Consider the following 14,955-nt stretch of genomic DNA (forward strand, 5'->3'; position numbering starts at 1 on the left):
CAGAGCCTGACGCGGGGCTCAAACTCACGGACCGTGAAATCATGACCTGAGCCGAAGTCGGCCGCTTAACCGACTGAGCCACCCAGGCGCCCCACGACTAGTATTTACCTATAGAAAATCTAGATGCCCTCTACAGATCTGCGAAATCTCTAGATATATACCACCAAAAAAATAAAAAGAAAGAAAAACCATTTCTTTTTTTTTTTTTAATTTTTTTTTTTTTCTTCAACGTTTTTTATTTATTTTTGGGACAGAGAGAGAAACAGAGCATGAACGGGGGAGGGGCAGAGAGAGAGGGAGACACAGCATCGGAAACAGGCTCCAGGCTCCGAGCCATCAGCCCAGAGCCTGACGCGGGGCTCGAACTCACGGACCGCGAGATCGTGACCTGGCTGAAGTCGGACGCTTAACCGACTGCGCCACCCAGGCGCCCCAAGAAAAACCATTTCAACTCAATTCAGTCGTCTCAGTCCCCAAGCCCCAGATGTTTAGATCATCCCAGAGCCTTTATTTATCATCACTATTTAGTGCTGAGCACTGGTAGCCGATGGGTTCTTTTCCAAACAGAGAGAGGCCTGGCGCTTCATTCCAGCCCAACATGTGGCTTGTCGCCAGGATTCTCCTTAATCATCAAGCTTCAGAGTCATACCGACAGCAGCAGGGGCACAGTGAAGTGAGTTACAGGGTGTCCAGGTACAAAACAACAGCGTCCAGCCACCGTGGGTACTGTGGTAGAACCCAGAAAAAGTGTCCATTGCTTACTGAAAAGGAGACTCACAAAATGGAATATTCCCAACGAAATTAGATGCATGCTGTGATCCCAACCGTGTTTAAGATGCACACGTGCAGAGGGGAGAAAGGACTGTCTCCGGGGTTGCAGAGCTTGGGGTAACTTTTTCTGGTTATTTCAGTAGACGTTTATTGAGCGAAGGCCGTGTGACTCAACAGGTCTCCTGTTGAAGGAGGAAGGCGAGAGTAATTTTGTCGATCTCTGTCCGCCAGGGGAAGTGGACTGTAAAGAAATAGGAGACTGTGTCCCAGGACCGGGAGCCACATCCCCAGACCTGTGCCTGCCTGCCCTGGATTACCTCCGGCGCTGCTCTCAGGTACCGGGGGCGGTGCTTGCACGCAGCTCTAGTATAAGTTTTTGTCCCCACCCCTTCCAGGAAGGAAAGGAAGAAAGTAACGGAAATATACTAGAACGCACAACTGAACTGCAGTCTCTGAAACTTCTCATTTACGCTCAGACGCAGGAACCATCCTAATCTCTATGTTTGCGTCAGGCTGTAAGGAAGGGAGTCATGAGGTCACGGGAAGTCCTCACGATAGGACCAGAACATGGATCGTGGGGGTGCGGCCAGTGGAGAGAAACAGAAACAAAAGCGGGATGCAGTCGGCCAAGATCTAGTGAAGAAATCCCATGCAACAGCGCTCATCCAAGTCAACAGCGACCTTCATTGTGCGAAATCCAGTCACTGCCAATATCTGCGTCCAACACCGCCGGACCAGAGGATGGTCCCTCCTGAAGCCCTTTCTCCCCCTGCCCCCCCCCCCCAGGCTTCAGTGATACCCTGTCTCAGTAGTTGTAGTCCTGTGTTTGCGGGTTCTGTCCCCAGGCCTCTTCTGGACTGTGGAACCTCTCCCATGGTGATAGCAGGTATAGCATGAAGCCCCAGGACTTTAGAAAGGATACCCAGCCCCCGCCTCTTCCCCCAGCTGCCTCCACCAGGCCCCACTCACAACAGAACCGCAGCTACCTTTTCACCCTCAGATGCTTCCTTCTCGCTCTGGGCTCCAACCACACAGATTTTTTGCCCCTCAGATACACGGTGCCTTACCGCTCAGGGCTATCGCCATCTCCTCTGCCTAGAATTTCCCCTCCCTGGAACTCTGTGGGATGCTCCTTCTCTTGATCTCATCAGGAACATCACCTCCTCAGAGAGACCAGAGCTATGAACCAACTCCCTGCCAACATTCCCACATTCCCCGGTCATTCTAATATCACCTAATTGTTCCTATAGCCTTTATGTCTAAAATTGTTATTGTAAGACCCCCAGGACAGGAATTTTTTCTCTCCCCTTCACAGCTGTTTTCCTGGCTTCTGGAACAGGACAGGCCCAGCAGGCACAATTCTAATTCATGAGGCTCCAGGGGAGTTTGGCCCAGGAATGCTGATTCCTGGGCGACAGGCTCCATAGCAGTGAGAGGGGAATGTGGAACCCAGGGCAGTCTGTCAGTTCTGCTTCCTCTACCTTCCTCTCTCCCACCTGGCCCACACAATCCTTCGTTCCCCCACTTACTGTTGGCCTCAGTGCCTTGGTGTCGACTGAAGGGAAGGGGAAATCAAAGTCTAGTATCCCGTTTACCTATAGACTCTCTCCTCAGTGAGCCCCATAGAATACTCCCCCCATAGGCAAAAACTCTTGACCTGTTTTGTGGTTCCCTGGGAAGGTTTACAAAAGTCTATACTATTCATAGGCAATTGAGATGCTGAACAAGTATCCCTAGAGTCTTTTTCTCCACCTTTTGGTTTGTACTGAATGCTGTCTCACCTCCTCCATGGGATAGATGCCTCCAAATCCCAACCAACCTTAGAACTTTCATACGTTGAGAGCTTTTCTGGTTTTCCCTAACATGAATATGGCTGGTATATAATTTTATTCTTCATTAACACCCAGAGTGCAGCTTTTTCCAATATATAATTGCATTTGATATTTCATTCTTTAGTTACTGGCCAAAATCTACAAAATGCCGTTGAAGCCAATATTCCTTAGCGGGCGACTCGCTAGCTTGCCTCGAAGACTTCAGGAGCAGTCGGCGAGCAGTGAGGATGGCATTGAGTCAGTCCTGTCTGATTTTGATGACGACACTGGTAAGTTAGTTGACTGGACCGAAATACTTTCATATTCCCAGAAGCTTAAGTCATGAGTTCAGTAACTTACAGATCATAAGAATGATCATCCATTTCTGTTGCTATTGTTTTTAATTCTAATAGAACACGGCCACCTAAAGTTTCCATGGACTCTTTAAAAACATCATTTGATGTCTTGTCTCCAAACCCATCCTTTTTAGTTTCCATCGAAACTCAGTGTGAACAGAGTGCAGCTTCCGCTAAATATAGTTTCTAACTCTGAATTCTCTATAATTTAGTAAATTGGAATGTGGTTGCATTGGTACTTAAATTGGCTGGTAATTGTCTTTAATACCTTCTAGGAAACACAATCATTATATAATTACTTCCTGCAGGACTCTTTGGTTAGAGACTGGGGAAATTAAGCCACTACTGAAGAGAGAATCTCTTTGTGGCTGGTGGAACTGAAGGCTCATTAAAAGAATAATTTCAAAGAATGTGTTTCAAATTAGTTCCCATGTAATTTCCCGAGGATTGGAGTTCAGTCTAGTAACTTGGGGACATTTTCAGATGGGTTAACTCATGCTCACACTTGTCTTCTGAGTCCGTCGACCCTGCCCTGTTCTAGATCTAGACATAGAAATTATGTCCTTAAAGGAGTCTATTATGCATCACAGGTTGTTTCAAACCCTTGCAGAAGGACTTTCGGGGGGAGGTTTTTTACATTTGCTTTTTTATTTGTTTTTAATTTTTGTTTTCTTTTTCTATTATAAATCCACGTATGAGAGCAGTGAGAGGATTGACAGTCTTCCATAGGGATTATAGACACTAAAACCTCACTAGTTTAGAATAGGTGTAAGGAAGAACCATAGGAAAGAATAATGGAGAGGACAGTGAAAATATTGGAAATAGGCTGGGTGTTGCCTGATAGAGGTTTCATTTAATGATTAGTTAAGAATAATTTGTGCTTAGCCTCTTAAAGCTCCAGCCCAGACCATTATAAACAGAAACTAACGTTGTTTATCTATAATATAGTCTTTAAAACAGTTGTACATGGTTTGTGTAGGGTCGTTATCAGGAATCCCCTTTCCATTTGTGCAAACCATTAATCCATTGTTTTTCCTAGGCAGCCCATCTTTGTATGGATAAGTTACCACCAACCACCTCTCTAAAGTTTTCCACGTTATCAATTCATTAGGCCTTTAAAGTTACAACTATATATGAAATATAGCTAGATCAGAGAAAAGAAAGGCAAAGGCTTTAAGTTAGTCTTAAAAATTAATGCATTCTTAGATGCTATTCCTTTGGTTTCCAAGAGCCAATAATTTCCTTTTTTTGTGTGTGCCTATGGAAATTTCAGACATGGATAAAACTAGACAGAATGGTATAATGAACCTTCATGTACCCATCATCCAGCTTCAACTACTGTATATTTACACACACACACACACACACACACACCCTCCCTTTGTTCCCTCCGCTTCCTCTGTCTTAGATCAAATCATTATAGCATTTCATCTGAAAATGTTTCAGTATGTGTTCTTCACAGATAACAAACATAACCATTAATTCCATGACCACACCCAAAAATAATAATTCTTTAACATCAAATATCCATTCAGTGTTACCATTTCCTATTTTCTTATGTCAGTTAATTTTCAGGATTCACATAAGATCCACAGTACATGTTTGGCTGATAGGTCTATTAAATCCCTTTCAATCTCTAGATTTTCCTCTTCAGCTCTTTTTCACTCCTTTGCAATTCATTTGTTAGAAGTATGGTCCAGTGTCCCATGGAGTTTTCCATGTGGACTTTATTGGTTATACCCCTTCTAGTGGTGCATAACGTGATTCTGTCCTCTAAACTTCCTGCAAGTTAGCTTGTTCACACCTGCTTACATTTTGAGGTTCATAAGTATTTGTCACCTGATTTTATTTATTGGCCATGGGTTTGGTTTTGCTTCCTATTAATGGGTGTATTCAAAACTTTGGAAGTAATTTTTTCAATGGGAATTTTTTAAAGTTTATTTATTATGAGAGAGCGTGTAAGCATGAGCAGGGGAGGGGCAGAGAGAGAGAGAGAGGGAGAGAGAGAATCACAAGTAGGCTCCATGCTAAGCATGGAGCCCAACAAAGGGCTCAATCCCACAAACTGTGAGATCATGACCTGAGCCAAAATCAAGAGTCAGATTCTCAACTGACCGAGTCACCCAGATGCCCCAATTTAATGGGCATATTTAAAAGCTACCATCGTCTGATACAGTCATATTTCACAGGAAAATTAGAAGTATTAAAATGTAGAGTGGGCTTTTTTTGTATTCTATTTTAGGTCCTTTTGGATTAAGCTAGAGAAACTGAGTCCTTTCTCTGTATCAGTTATCCGATCTGCAGGTTGACGTATTTCCAAAGGCAGTGGTGAACTGGAGTGTTGGCTCAGGTAGTGCTTATGTAAATGGCAAAACTAAAATTATTTCCATCTAATAAAAAGAATCTCATGCTTTTTCCCTTGCCTAGTAGTGCGCAACACTAAATGAACTAAAAATGAAACTGCAGGGGCTCCTGGGTGGCACAGTCCCTTAAGCCTCTGACTTTTGATTTCAACTCAGGTCATGATCTCCGGGTTTGTGAGACTGAGCCCTGCGTTGGGCTCTAAGCTGACAGCACAGAGCCTGCTTGGGACGCTCTGTCTCCCTCTTTCTCTGCCCCTCCCCCACTCTCTTGTGCATGCACATGTTCTTTCTCCAAATAAATAAACATTTTTTAAAAATAAAAAAATAAAAATGAAATCTGAAGAGGAGAGAGAAGAGTTGTGTACTGAGAAGTGTGCTGCCTGCGCTTATGATTCTGTTGATGCCGTGAGCACCGTTCCCTGCCTGTGAGCGATACAGGCAGTGATTTGCGTGGACACAGGACGAGAGAGTGTGAGCAGCACCAAGTGCAATGTGGACACGTAAATTCAAAATGATGTATAGATTGCAAAAAAAAAAAAAAAAAAAAAGGAGACACTAGGGGATGAATGATAGAAAAGCAAAGAAGATAGACTAGCACACGTACGCAACAAAAGAAAAACATGGATGGCTCAGACTTCACCAAAATTAAAGACTTTTGTGCATCAAAGGACATTATCCAGAAAGTGAAAGGACAGTCGAAAGAATAGAACATATTTGTAAGTCCTATTTCTGATAAGGTTTTAATATCGAGACTCTATAAAGAATTCCTACAACCCAACAAGACAACACAAGTTAAAAATGGGCAAAGGACATGAATTTCTCAAACTATGTAACAAATGGCCGATCAGCGCATGAAAAGATGCTCAGCGTCATTCGTCGTTAGGGAAATCTAAATCAAAACCACAGTGAAGTACCAGTTCACACCTACTAGAATGGCTACAGTTAAAACAAGAGATAAATTAAGCATTGGCAGGGACCTGGAAAAATTGGAACCTTCACGGGAGTATAAAATGGTGTGGCCTTTATGGAAAACAGTCCGGTACTTCTTCAAAAAGCTATACAGAATGACCAGGTGATCCAGGAATTTCTCTCCTGGGTCTAGACCCTAAGAAATTGAGAGACTGAAACAGATGCTTACACTCCCGTGCTCACTGAAGCCTTATTCACCATAGCCAAAGGTGGAAACCACACCTTGTCTCTCGACAGATAGACAAACAAAACATGACACAACACACAGGACAACGTGGACGGACCCTGAACACATTATGCTACGTGAGATAAGCCAGACACAGAAACAAATACTGTATGATTCCGCTTATATGAAATATCCAGAATAGGCACATTCATACAGAAAGTAGACTTTTCAGCCTACAGTCTCTCAATTCCTTAGGGTGTAGACCCAGGAGAGAAATTTCTGGGTCATCTGATCATTCTGTTTAGCCTTTTGAAGAAGTACCAAACCATTTTTCCATAAAGCCCACACCAGAGGCTAGAGTGAGGGGAGAATGGAAAGTTACTGTGTAATGGGTGTAGGTTTTCTGAGATGATGAAAAAGTTTTGGAAATAGGCAGTGGAGACGGTTGCACAAAACCATGCATTTAATTAATATCACTGAATTGTATGCATAATTATGTATAGGGTTAAGGCGGCAAATTTTTGTTATATATTTGTAATTAATTTTTTTTAATTTTTTTTTAACGTTTATTTATTTTTGAGACAGAGAGCATGAACAGGGGAGGGTCAGAGAGAGGGAGACACAGAATCTGAAACAGGCTCCAGGTTCTGAGCTGTCAGCACAGAGCCCGATGAGGGGCTTGAACCCACGGACCGCGAGATCATGACCTGAGCCGATGTCAGCCGCTTAACCGACTGAGCCACCCAGGCGCCCCTGTAATTAAATAATTTTTTTAAAAAAAGATATACTTAGGGGTACCTGGGTGGCTCAGTCGGTTCTGTGTCTGACTTTGGCTCAGGTCCATGATTTCGAGCCCCATGTCAAGATCTGTTCTGACAGCTCAGAGCCTGGAGCTTGCTTCAGATCTTGTGTCTCCCCCCTCTCTCTCTGCCCCTCTCCCACTCATGCTCTCTCTGTCTCTCTCAAAAATAAACATTAAAAACAAATTTTTTTAAAGATATACTTGGGTGATACAAAAGGATATTTTAGTGTTTTGGTACTCTCAGCTCCCCAGAAATCTGACAGTTGTTTCAATATAGTAGAATTTACCATATCACCTTCTTCCTATAGTGGAATAAGAAGAAATTTGGCGGGTTTCTGCCCTTTGACTTTGTTAGAACATGTAAATCATAATCTGTCCTTGCTTGTGGACACTGCGGGCTACCCCACCGGGCAATGCCTCACATCCACACGGCACATTGCTAAACTAACAATGTTTAGTTTGGTCTTATGATGATTCTGTATTATGGATTTCACAGAGATCTGCTTTCTGGTTTCCAGGGCTGATAGAAGTCTGGATCATCCTGCTGGAGCAGCTAACAGCAGCTGTGTCCAACTGTCCACGTCAGCATCAGCCACCAACCCTGGATTTACTCTTTGAGCTGTTGAGAGATGTTACCAAAACACCTGGTAAGAATTTCTACGTCTGTCTTTTGGGGGGAGTTCTTATGCATGTAACTTTTTTTTAGGAGGGTATTTCTGTGGGTCTGCTTGTTTCACAGCTATATCCCTGGACTCGGTGCAGAGCTCCATGCAAAATAGATGCTCAGTAAATACTTGTTGAATGGCTATGATGCAGTGATGTTTAAGATATGTCCTGTTATTGTTTCCATGTCTTCCCAGCAGTCCCTTTATAAATAATGTGTGCTATCCAGTTAGTTGGAGATGTTGGATTCCCACAATAATCAGGCCAAGGGTATTGGCTTTGCTCTTTTCCAGGATTACAGTCTTCCTCTTTGACCGGATCTTACATGCTCTTGGCCCAGAGCTGTCAGTGGGACTCACTGGGTCTCCAGTGACATAAACAAATCATGTATATATATAAATACATATACATATATACACACATATACATACATATAGATGCAATATTAAGACTGCAAGATCTTTTTATTTTTATTTTAGAGATAGCACATGAGCAGGGGAAAGAAAGGGGCAGAGAAAGAGAATCTTAAGCAGACTCCATGCACAGTGCGGAGGCCAACGCAGGGCTCAATCCCACAACCCTGGGATCGTGACCTGAGCCAAAATCCAAGAGTTGGGCGTTCAAGTAACTGAGCCACCCAGGTGCCCCAAGACAGCAAGATCTTAAATGTATAAAGGTCATAGGTGATTAGATTTAGAAAAAGACATTTAGTGGTCACCTGGTACCTTAGTAATATAGGAAAAGAATGGCCCTGAGGGCATTTATTTCTTCTTTTGAATTAATCAAATTTAGCATGTACACTTAGACATGCAAATTTTCCCAAGATCCAAGAAACTAGAAATTTTGGTTTTCACAAACAGAATCAGAACCACAAATGAACCCACTAGTTAATTCCTTAGTAGTAAGAGGAGTTTCATATTTATCATAAACTGATGAAGACTTGATAATCATATATACATTTTGTCTCGCTATTAATTTTGATAATGATGCTTGGTGAAATATATTGAACAGCAAAAAAATTATGAACACCCTACATGGGTTAAGTGAATTCTAGTAAGAGCATATAAATATTCTGCAGACATTAAAATGAGTGTGAATATTTAAAATATATATACTACGGAGTACAATCTCAAATTTATGAAATGTTATGCATTTATAAATATACATGTACATTCAAAAAGACCAGAAGTCAAACATCAAAATGTGATTATCTCTGTGGGTGAGGTTTTTTTCTTCTTTGTATTCCCATGTGTTTTCTGTTTATTAGAAAAAGGGGAAAAAATAGGATGCCTTAGTTTTATAATCAGACTTTAAAAATCCATCACTTTCACAAGGATTTTCATTATAGCATTGTCTATAAAGCAAAAAATTAGGAACACCTTAAATGTCCATCAGTAAAGGACCGGATAAATAACTGCTGTGTATACAGACCATGGAATGTGGCAGTCAAAATGAGGAATACCTAAATTTGCTAACAACGAATGGTCTCTAACACATGTTAATGTGCTTCTCAGTGTTTCGTGTAGACATATGTACTTACACTTTAGAGGGTATTTTCTTATAAACCTACAGATACATACACACATATCTGGGGACTGGAGTCAATCAGGTGATCCTTTATAGCTTTATCGGTGTTTGAATTTTTTTTTATGAATTTATTCATGTGTCACTTCCATAAGTAAAATCATCAGAAACAAAGAAGAAAAATGCCACCGAAGACCATATATTCCCCAATCAGTAGTAAGTTCTTTTTCCTTACAGCTTCTCAGAGGGTAGGGGATGCCCGGGAAAGAGACGGACGATGCCAAGCGATGGCAGGAGCTTCCCTTGCACTACAGGAGAGCTCTGCGATCCCAGTTCTCATGCTGGCTTTTCTCTTCCAGGACCCGGGTTTGGGATCTATGCGGTGGTTCACCTTCTCCTCCCTGTGATGTCCCTTTGGCTCCGTCGTAGCCATAAAGACCATTCGTACTGGGATGTGGCTTCTGCTAATTTCAAGCATGCCATTGGCCTGTCCTGTGAGCTGGTGGTGGAACACATTCAAAGCTTTATACACTCAGGTATCTATGGTGCCACAGCAGTCCATGCTGAGGATTTCTTTTCGTGGCAAGCGTCACCATTTAAATGTGCTTATAAATACCAGGGTATGACTTTTTTTAATGTTTATTCATTTACTGAGAGAGAGAGAGAGAGAGACAGTGCAAGCAAGGGCGGGGCAAAGGGAGAGGGGGACACAGAATCCAAAGCAGGCTCCATCCAGGCTCTGAGCTATCAGCACAGAGCCCCATGCGGGGCTCGAACTCAACGAACCGCGAGATCATGACCTGAGTCGCAGTTGCTTAACCAACTGAACCACCCAGGTGCCCCCCCCCGCCCGCCCCAGTGTATGATTTTTGTCCAGAAATGACAAAAATAGAATTATGTGGTCAGGGCCAACCTTCTCATAGTAGATGATGAAAATGAAAATTGATACTTGCAGTACATATGTGACTAAAAATAAAATTCCATCTAGTATGTCTATGCATGAGGAGAGGGGAGGCAAGTTCAAATATATAATGAATACATTAAAAAAGTGACGGGTGTATATCTTCCTGCTTCATCTGGGGAGGCTAAACGGCGGAGATAAGATTTTAGAACCGGCCTAAATTATAGGCAAGAAGTTGTTTAAGAGGGTAGGGGGTAAGGTGTCTTCATATCTGTGGCACTTTGAAAAAGATCTCAAAGTATGTGGTAGATAATATATTGAAGCAGGAACTAGAGGCAAGGGAAATAGGTCAGCTGTGGTACCAGGGGAGCACCATTTGTGAAATCTACATTCTTGCTCATGGTTCTTCATAGGAAGAGTTGGAAGTTTGAGAACAGAAGAAGAATCGCCGTTAACTCTAGAGGTTTTCATTCTGTATGCCGGGGCGCCTAAGTGGCTCAGTCGGTTAAGCGTCCAACTCTTGATCTCAGCTCAGGTCACGATCTCAAGGTTCATGAGATCGAGCCCCGCATCCAGCTCTGCACTGACCGTGTGGAACCTGCTCAGGATTCTCTCTCCCCTTCTCTCCCAGCCCCTCCCCACCTCAAAAGAAGCACTAAAAAATAATAATTCTACAGGCCTTTCTCTTTTCTTTATAAAGGGAGAGGTGAGGTAAGAGACTCCCTTGTTAGAGACATTAGAAAATCTGCTGAGACAGTCACCCTAAGGGAGAGTCTAAAAGCAAAGATAAGAAGTGGGTAGCTGCACTAAGTTGAAGGACCATTTGCCCCACAAAAAAGAACGTCAATCGCGAAAGAAAACTAGTGGATTTTTCCACGTGTAAGCGATAACTGTCCCTAGGGGTAGATGTTCTCATCTAGATCATTGTTTTTGCACGGCCCAGAACCTTTGATGATCCTACTGAAAATGGAATCTGTGGCATCACAAGGACTCTGAGGGAAAATAATACAGATGTATTCCCTTGAATTGGACAAATAGAATGACTTGGGGAAGTCTCACCTTTGGTCTGGGGATAGTGTGCCAGACTGAAAAGTTCAAGAAGTGGTAAGACAAGAGAGGTCTTGTTTGCTGAGAGCATTGAATTCAATTTAGTCTATCAGCAATAAGGAATGTATATGTTTCATTTTTCTCTTTTTTGTTTTTTTAAGAATTTAAATTTTTTGCTAGCCACTCTTCAGGCTGTAGATGCTGTATTCCGCCTAATAGTAATAAATTAGTAAAGTAGGTGAATTATACGCTTAACTTTGAATGCACACCGACACATGAAAGCAAACCACATATATTTCATCTTGAAATGGATAATACAAGCTAAAATTGAGTTTAAAAAATCCAAGAAAATTACTTTTCTCACAGATGTTTATAGGACTTCCTCCTTTCGCTGCAGATGCCATTTCAACCCCCTCCTTTACTGAGTGAAATCGTGGTCTTGCTTTTCCCTGTAGACATCAGGTATGAGAGCATGATCAACACGATGCTGAAGGACCTGTTTGAGTTACTGGTGGCGTGTGTGGCCAAGCCCACAGAGACCATCTCCAGGGTGGGCTGCTCCTGTATTAGGTGAGAAAAAGATTCCCTGGCGCTCCACAAAATTAAGAGTTTTTATTATAAAATCCAAGGAAATTAGATTGCTTTCTGTAGGTAAAAATGACTATATAGGGGTGTGTGTGTGTGTGTGTGTGTGTATATATTATTAGCATATATAGGTGTGTGTACATATATATATTATTAGCATATATAGGTATGTGTGTATATATATATACACATACATACACACACACACACCTATATACGCTAATAATTCCTCATTTCGTGTTTAATCAGCAAACATTTATCGTCTTAGGCATTATACGAGGTATTCTGCTGGGTAAGAAGTCAAGATCCCTACCCTCAAGAGGCTTATAGCCTTTTCTAAAGGACATAACAAAGAGAGACCCATGAAAAATGATAATAGTAAAGACTTATCCTCCATGCCAAGAAGGGACAGGAGGGCCGGGGAGCAGGGTGGTCAGCAAGGGCTTTTCGTATTAATGACACTTGGTCAGATCCCTGAGGTCGGTAAGCTTTTGATCGGTGGGGACTCACAAGCAGAGCATCACAAACATGAGCACAGAGATCAGAGTTACCAGTGACGGGGGCGGGGGCGGAGGGGGGTGAGTTTGGTTGTCCTTTGTAGAGGAGTGGCGGAAAATGGAGCTAGAATGGAAAACCTAGCACAGAATATATACAGTCTTGCATGCAAGCCTAAACATTGCCCTATTTACACTGGGGACCCGTTGACATTTCTAAAGTCAAATGCTTTAGGAACAGTGTTAGGACGATGGAACGTCACAGGCGGAAGCCAGGAGTGATGAGAGGCAGTGAGACCTGCTATGGAAGCTATGGAATAAATCTGTGCACGCGTCTGTAAGTACTTACACCGTGTGACGACAAACATACAGATTCAGGATCTCCTTGTTTCCCTGGGCAGGTATGTCCTCGTCACGGCGGGCCCCGTGTTCACCGAGGAGATGTGGAGGCTCGCGTGCTGTGCCCTGCAGGACGCGTTCTCCGCCACGCTCAAGCCGGTGAAGGTAAAGTGCGGGCAGGAGGAGCCCGAGCAGGGGCCAGCCTTCCTTTGCCCCCTCCCCCTGTCAGGTCGGGCACCCGGATTCTGCCCTCCTCCCCTTAGCAGGCTGTCTCACCCGCAGTCCTGCAGAGGGGGAGAGAGAAGTTGTCGGATCAGTGCTTCCGTCCCGGACGCAGGGACAGTGTCAGCTCCGGGACGGGGCCTGGACGCACCCAGGGAACGTCTGCTGTGTTTCTCCCTAGGATCTGCTGGGCTGCTTCCACAGCGGCACGGAGAGCTTCAGTGGGGAAGGCTGCCAGGTGAGGGTGGCGGCCCCCTCCTCCTCCCCCAGTGCGGAGGCCGAGTACTGGCGCATTCGAGCCATGGCTCAGCAGGTAAGGACTGGGGCTTGTGATCCCAGGGGCTGCTAGATGCTGGGACTAGGGCTTGTGATCCTAGAAGCCTCTTCCTGATGCTCTCACATCACCAGACTGCTTTCCACTCCCTTAGGGACGTACACGTCGTTCCTCTGCGCCTGGTCCGTACCGTCCTTTAAGAGGAATGACTAACCCAGTCAACAGCATTAGGATTGTCTCTACTGTCTCTCGCTTGTTGCGTCCTCCAGTGCCCAGATCAGATAGAGTCCTTTTTCTGACTGGCCGCTTCCACTTCATACACCACTTGCCTTGCTTGGACTGCTTAGATTATCTGTATTTGCTTAAATATTGATGTTACTGCCAGACTATATGAGTGCCTAAGGATGGCACTTACAAGTTGCATAATTTGCAGACTCACAGTTCAGTTGACTATAACTGAGAAGTGAAATTAACATATACTTACTCATGCAGGGATCACCATGTACCAATGACTTTTTCTTCTGGCAGATGTCAAAGAACTCACGAAAGTTGGTTGTAGAGCTCCTGAGGAGCAGAGAGCACGTTCTGTGTATTCGCCCTAGAGCAGGGCATATAGAAGGCTCTTGGTAAATGTCTGCTGACTCAGGGAGTTAACTGAATCACAAAAGGCCTTCCAGCATTAGCACTGGCTACAGATATGCCCCCAAACACTTGAGCAACACGTCAGTCTACCTCCAAGAAACCCTGCATGGGCTTCCAGCAGTAATTAAGCCCTGTTCCTAAATTTACATATATTCATAATAGTGAGTGGGTATGGGGAATACAGTCTCATGTAATGGCAACAGATATATATGAATTATGTCTTCATATACAGAAGGTATTTTGCATATACATGTGTGGTATGTTTGAAATATTAAGCAGTTGTGGGGCACCTGGGTGGCTCAGTAGGTTGAGGATCTGACTCTTGATTTCGTCTCAGGTCATGATCCCAGTGTCACGGAATCAAGCCCCATGTCGGGCTCCATGCTGAGTATGGAGCCTGCTTAAGATTCTCTCTCTTTATCCCTCTGCCCCACGCATACTCTCTGTCTCAAATAAAAAATAAATAAAATTAAGCAATTTTTATAAATGTATATGCAATGTCAGATTCAATCATTGAATAAATACGTTCTAATTACTTAGAAAAATAAAGTGAATTAGGGGTGTTATTCAGAGGCTCTCTTTCTCTATAAGATCTGTTCAAATTCTTAATAAAATCTCCCCTTAGTACATTAATAATCCAGGATACCCCGATTATCAGTTGAGAAGTTTCCAGGCTAGGCCTGGTTTCTAAAGGGCTTTCCCCAGCACTCCTCACATAGTGGGACCACCTTCCACCTCCCGCTTCTCCCATCATCTGCCATCAACACTCGTGATATCTCAGGCCGTGACGGTTGTACTGTTCTGAAGGGAGAAAGCACATCCCTCTGAAGCATCCATGGCCCGTCCGCAGAGGCTGGAACAGAAGAAAGGTCCTAAGGCTGCAGCGAAGAACCACTAACATCCGCATGGCTGTTGTGGACAGCTGCAGCATTAAGGCACTGTAACAGAGAAGCCCAGAGGGTGGTCCTCTGATGGGATAACTTGTCTAATGGGACATCATTACACCGCTAGATACAGATGTTTCCC

The 14,955-nt window shown here is 43.6% G+C and overlaps 1 protein-coding gene across 7 annotated transcripts in view; it reads left to right on the forward strand.

Moving 5' to 3' along the window:
• The window catches only part of ARFGEF3 (ARFGEF family member 3), a 188,889-nt gene that overhangs the window by 156,535 nt on the left and 17,399 nt on the right, over window positions 1–14,955 (forward strand). For all 7 annotated transcript variants that reach the window (XM_086707978.1, XM_086707973.1, XM_086707972.1 and 4 more), the window contains 7 exons: window positions 1,003–1,106; window positions 2,728–2,872; window positions 7,757–7,885; window positions 9,785–9,961; window positions 11,829–11,943; window positions 12,854–12,956; window positions 13,195–13,326. In XM_086707978.1, coding sequence (XP_086564104.1) covers window positions 1,003–1,106; window positions 2,728–2,872; window positions 7,757–7,885; window positions 9,785–9,961; window positions 11,829–11,943; window positions 12,854–12,956; window positions 13,195–13,326 — 905 coding nt within the window. The remainder of the gene's footprint in view (window positions 1–1,002; window positions 1,107–2,727; window positions 2,873–7,756; window positions 7,886–9,784; window positions 9,962–11,828; window positions 11,944–12,853; window positions 12,957–13,194; window positions 13,327–14,955) is intronic.

This window comes from Puma concolor, chromosome B2 (genome assembly GCF_028749965.1).
Source record: "Puma concolor isolate L17-30 chromosome B2, mPumCon1.1.hap2, whole genome shotgun sequence".
In the NCBI taxonomy this organism is placed as follows: Eukaryota; Metazoa; Chordata; class Mammalia; order Carnivora; family Felidae; genus Puma; species Puma concolor.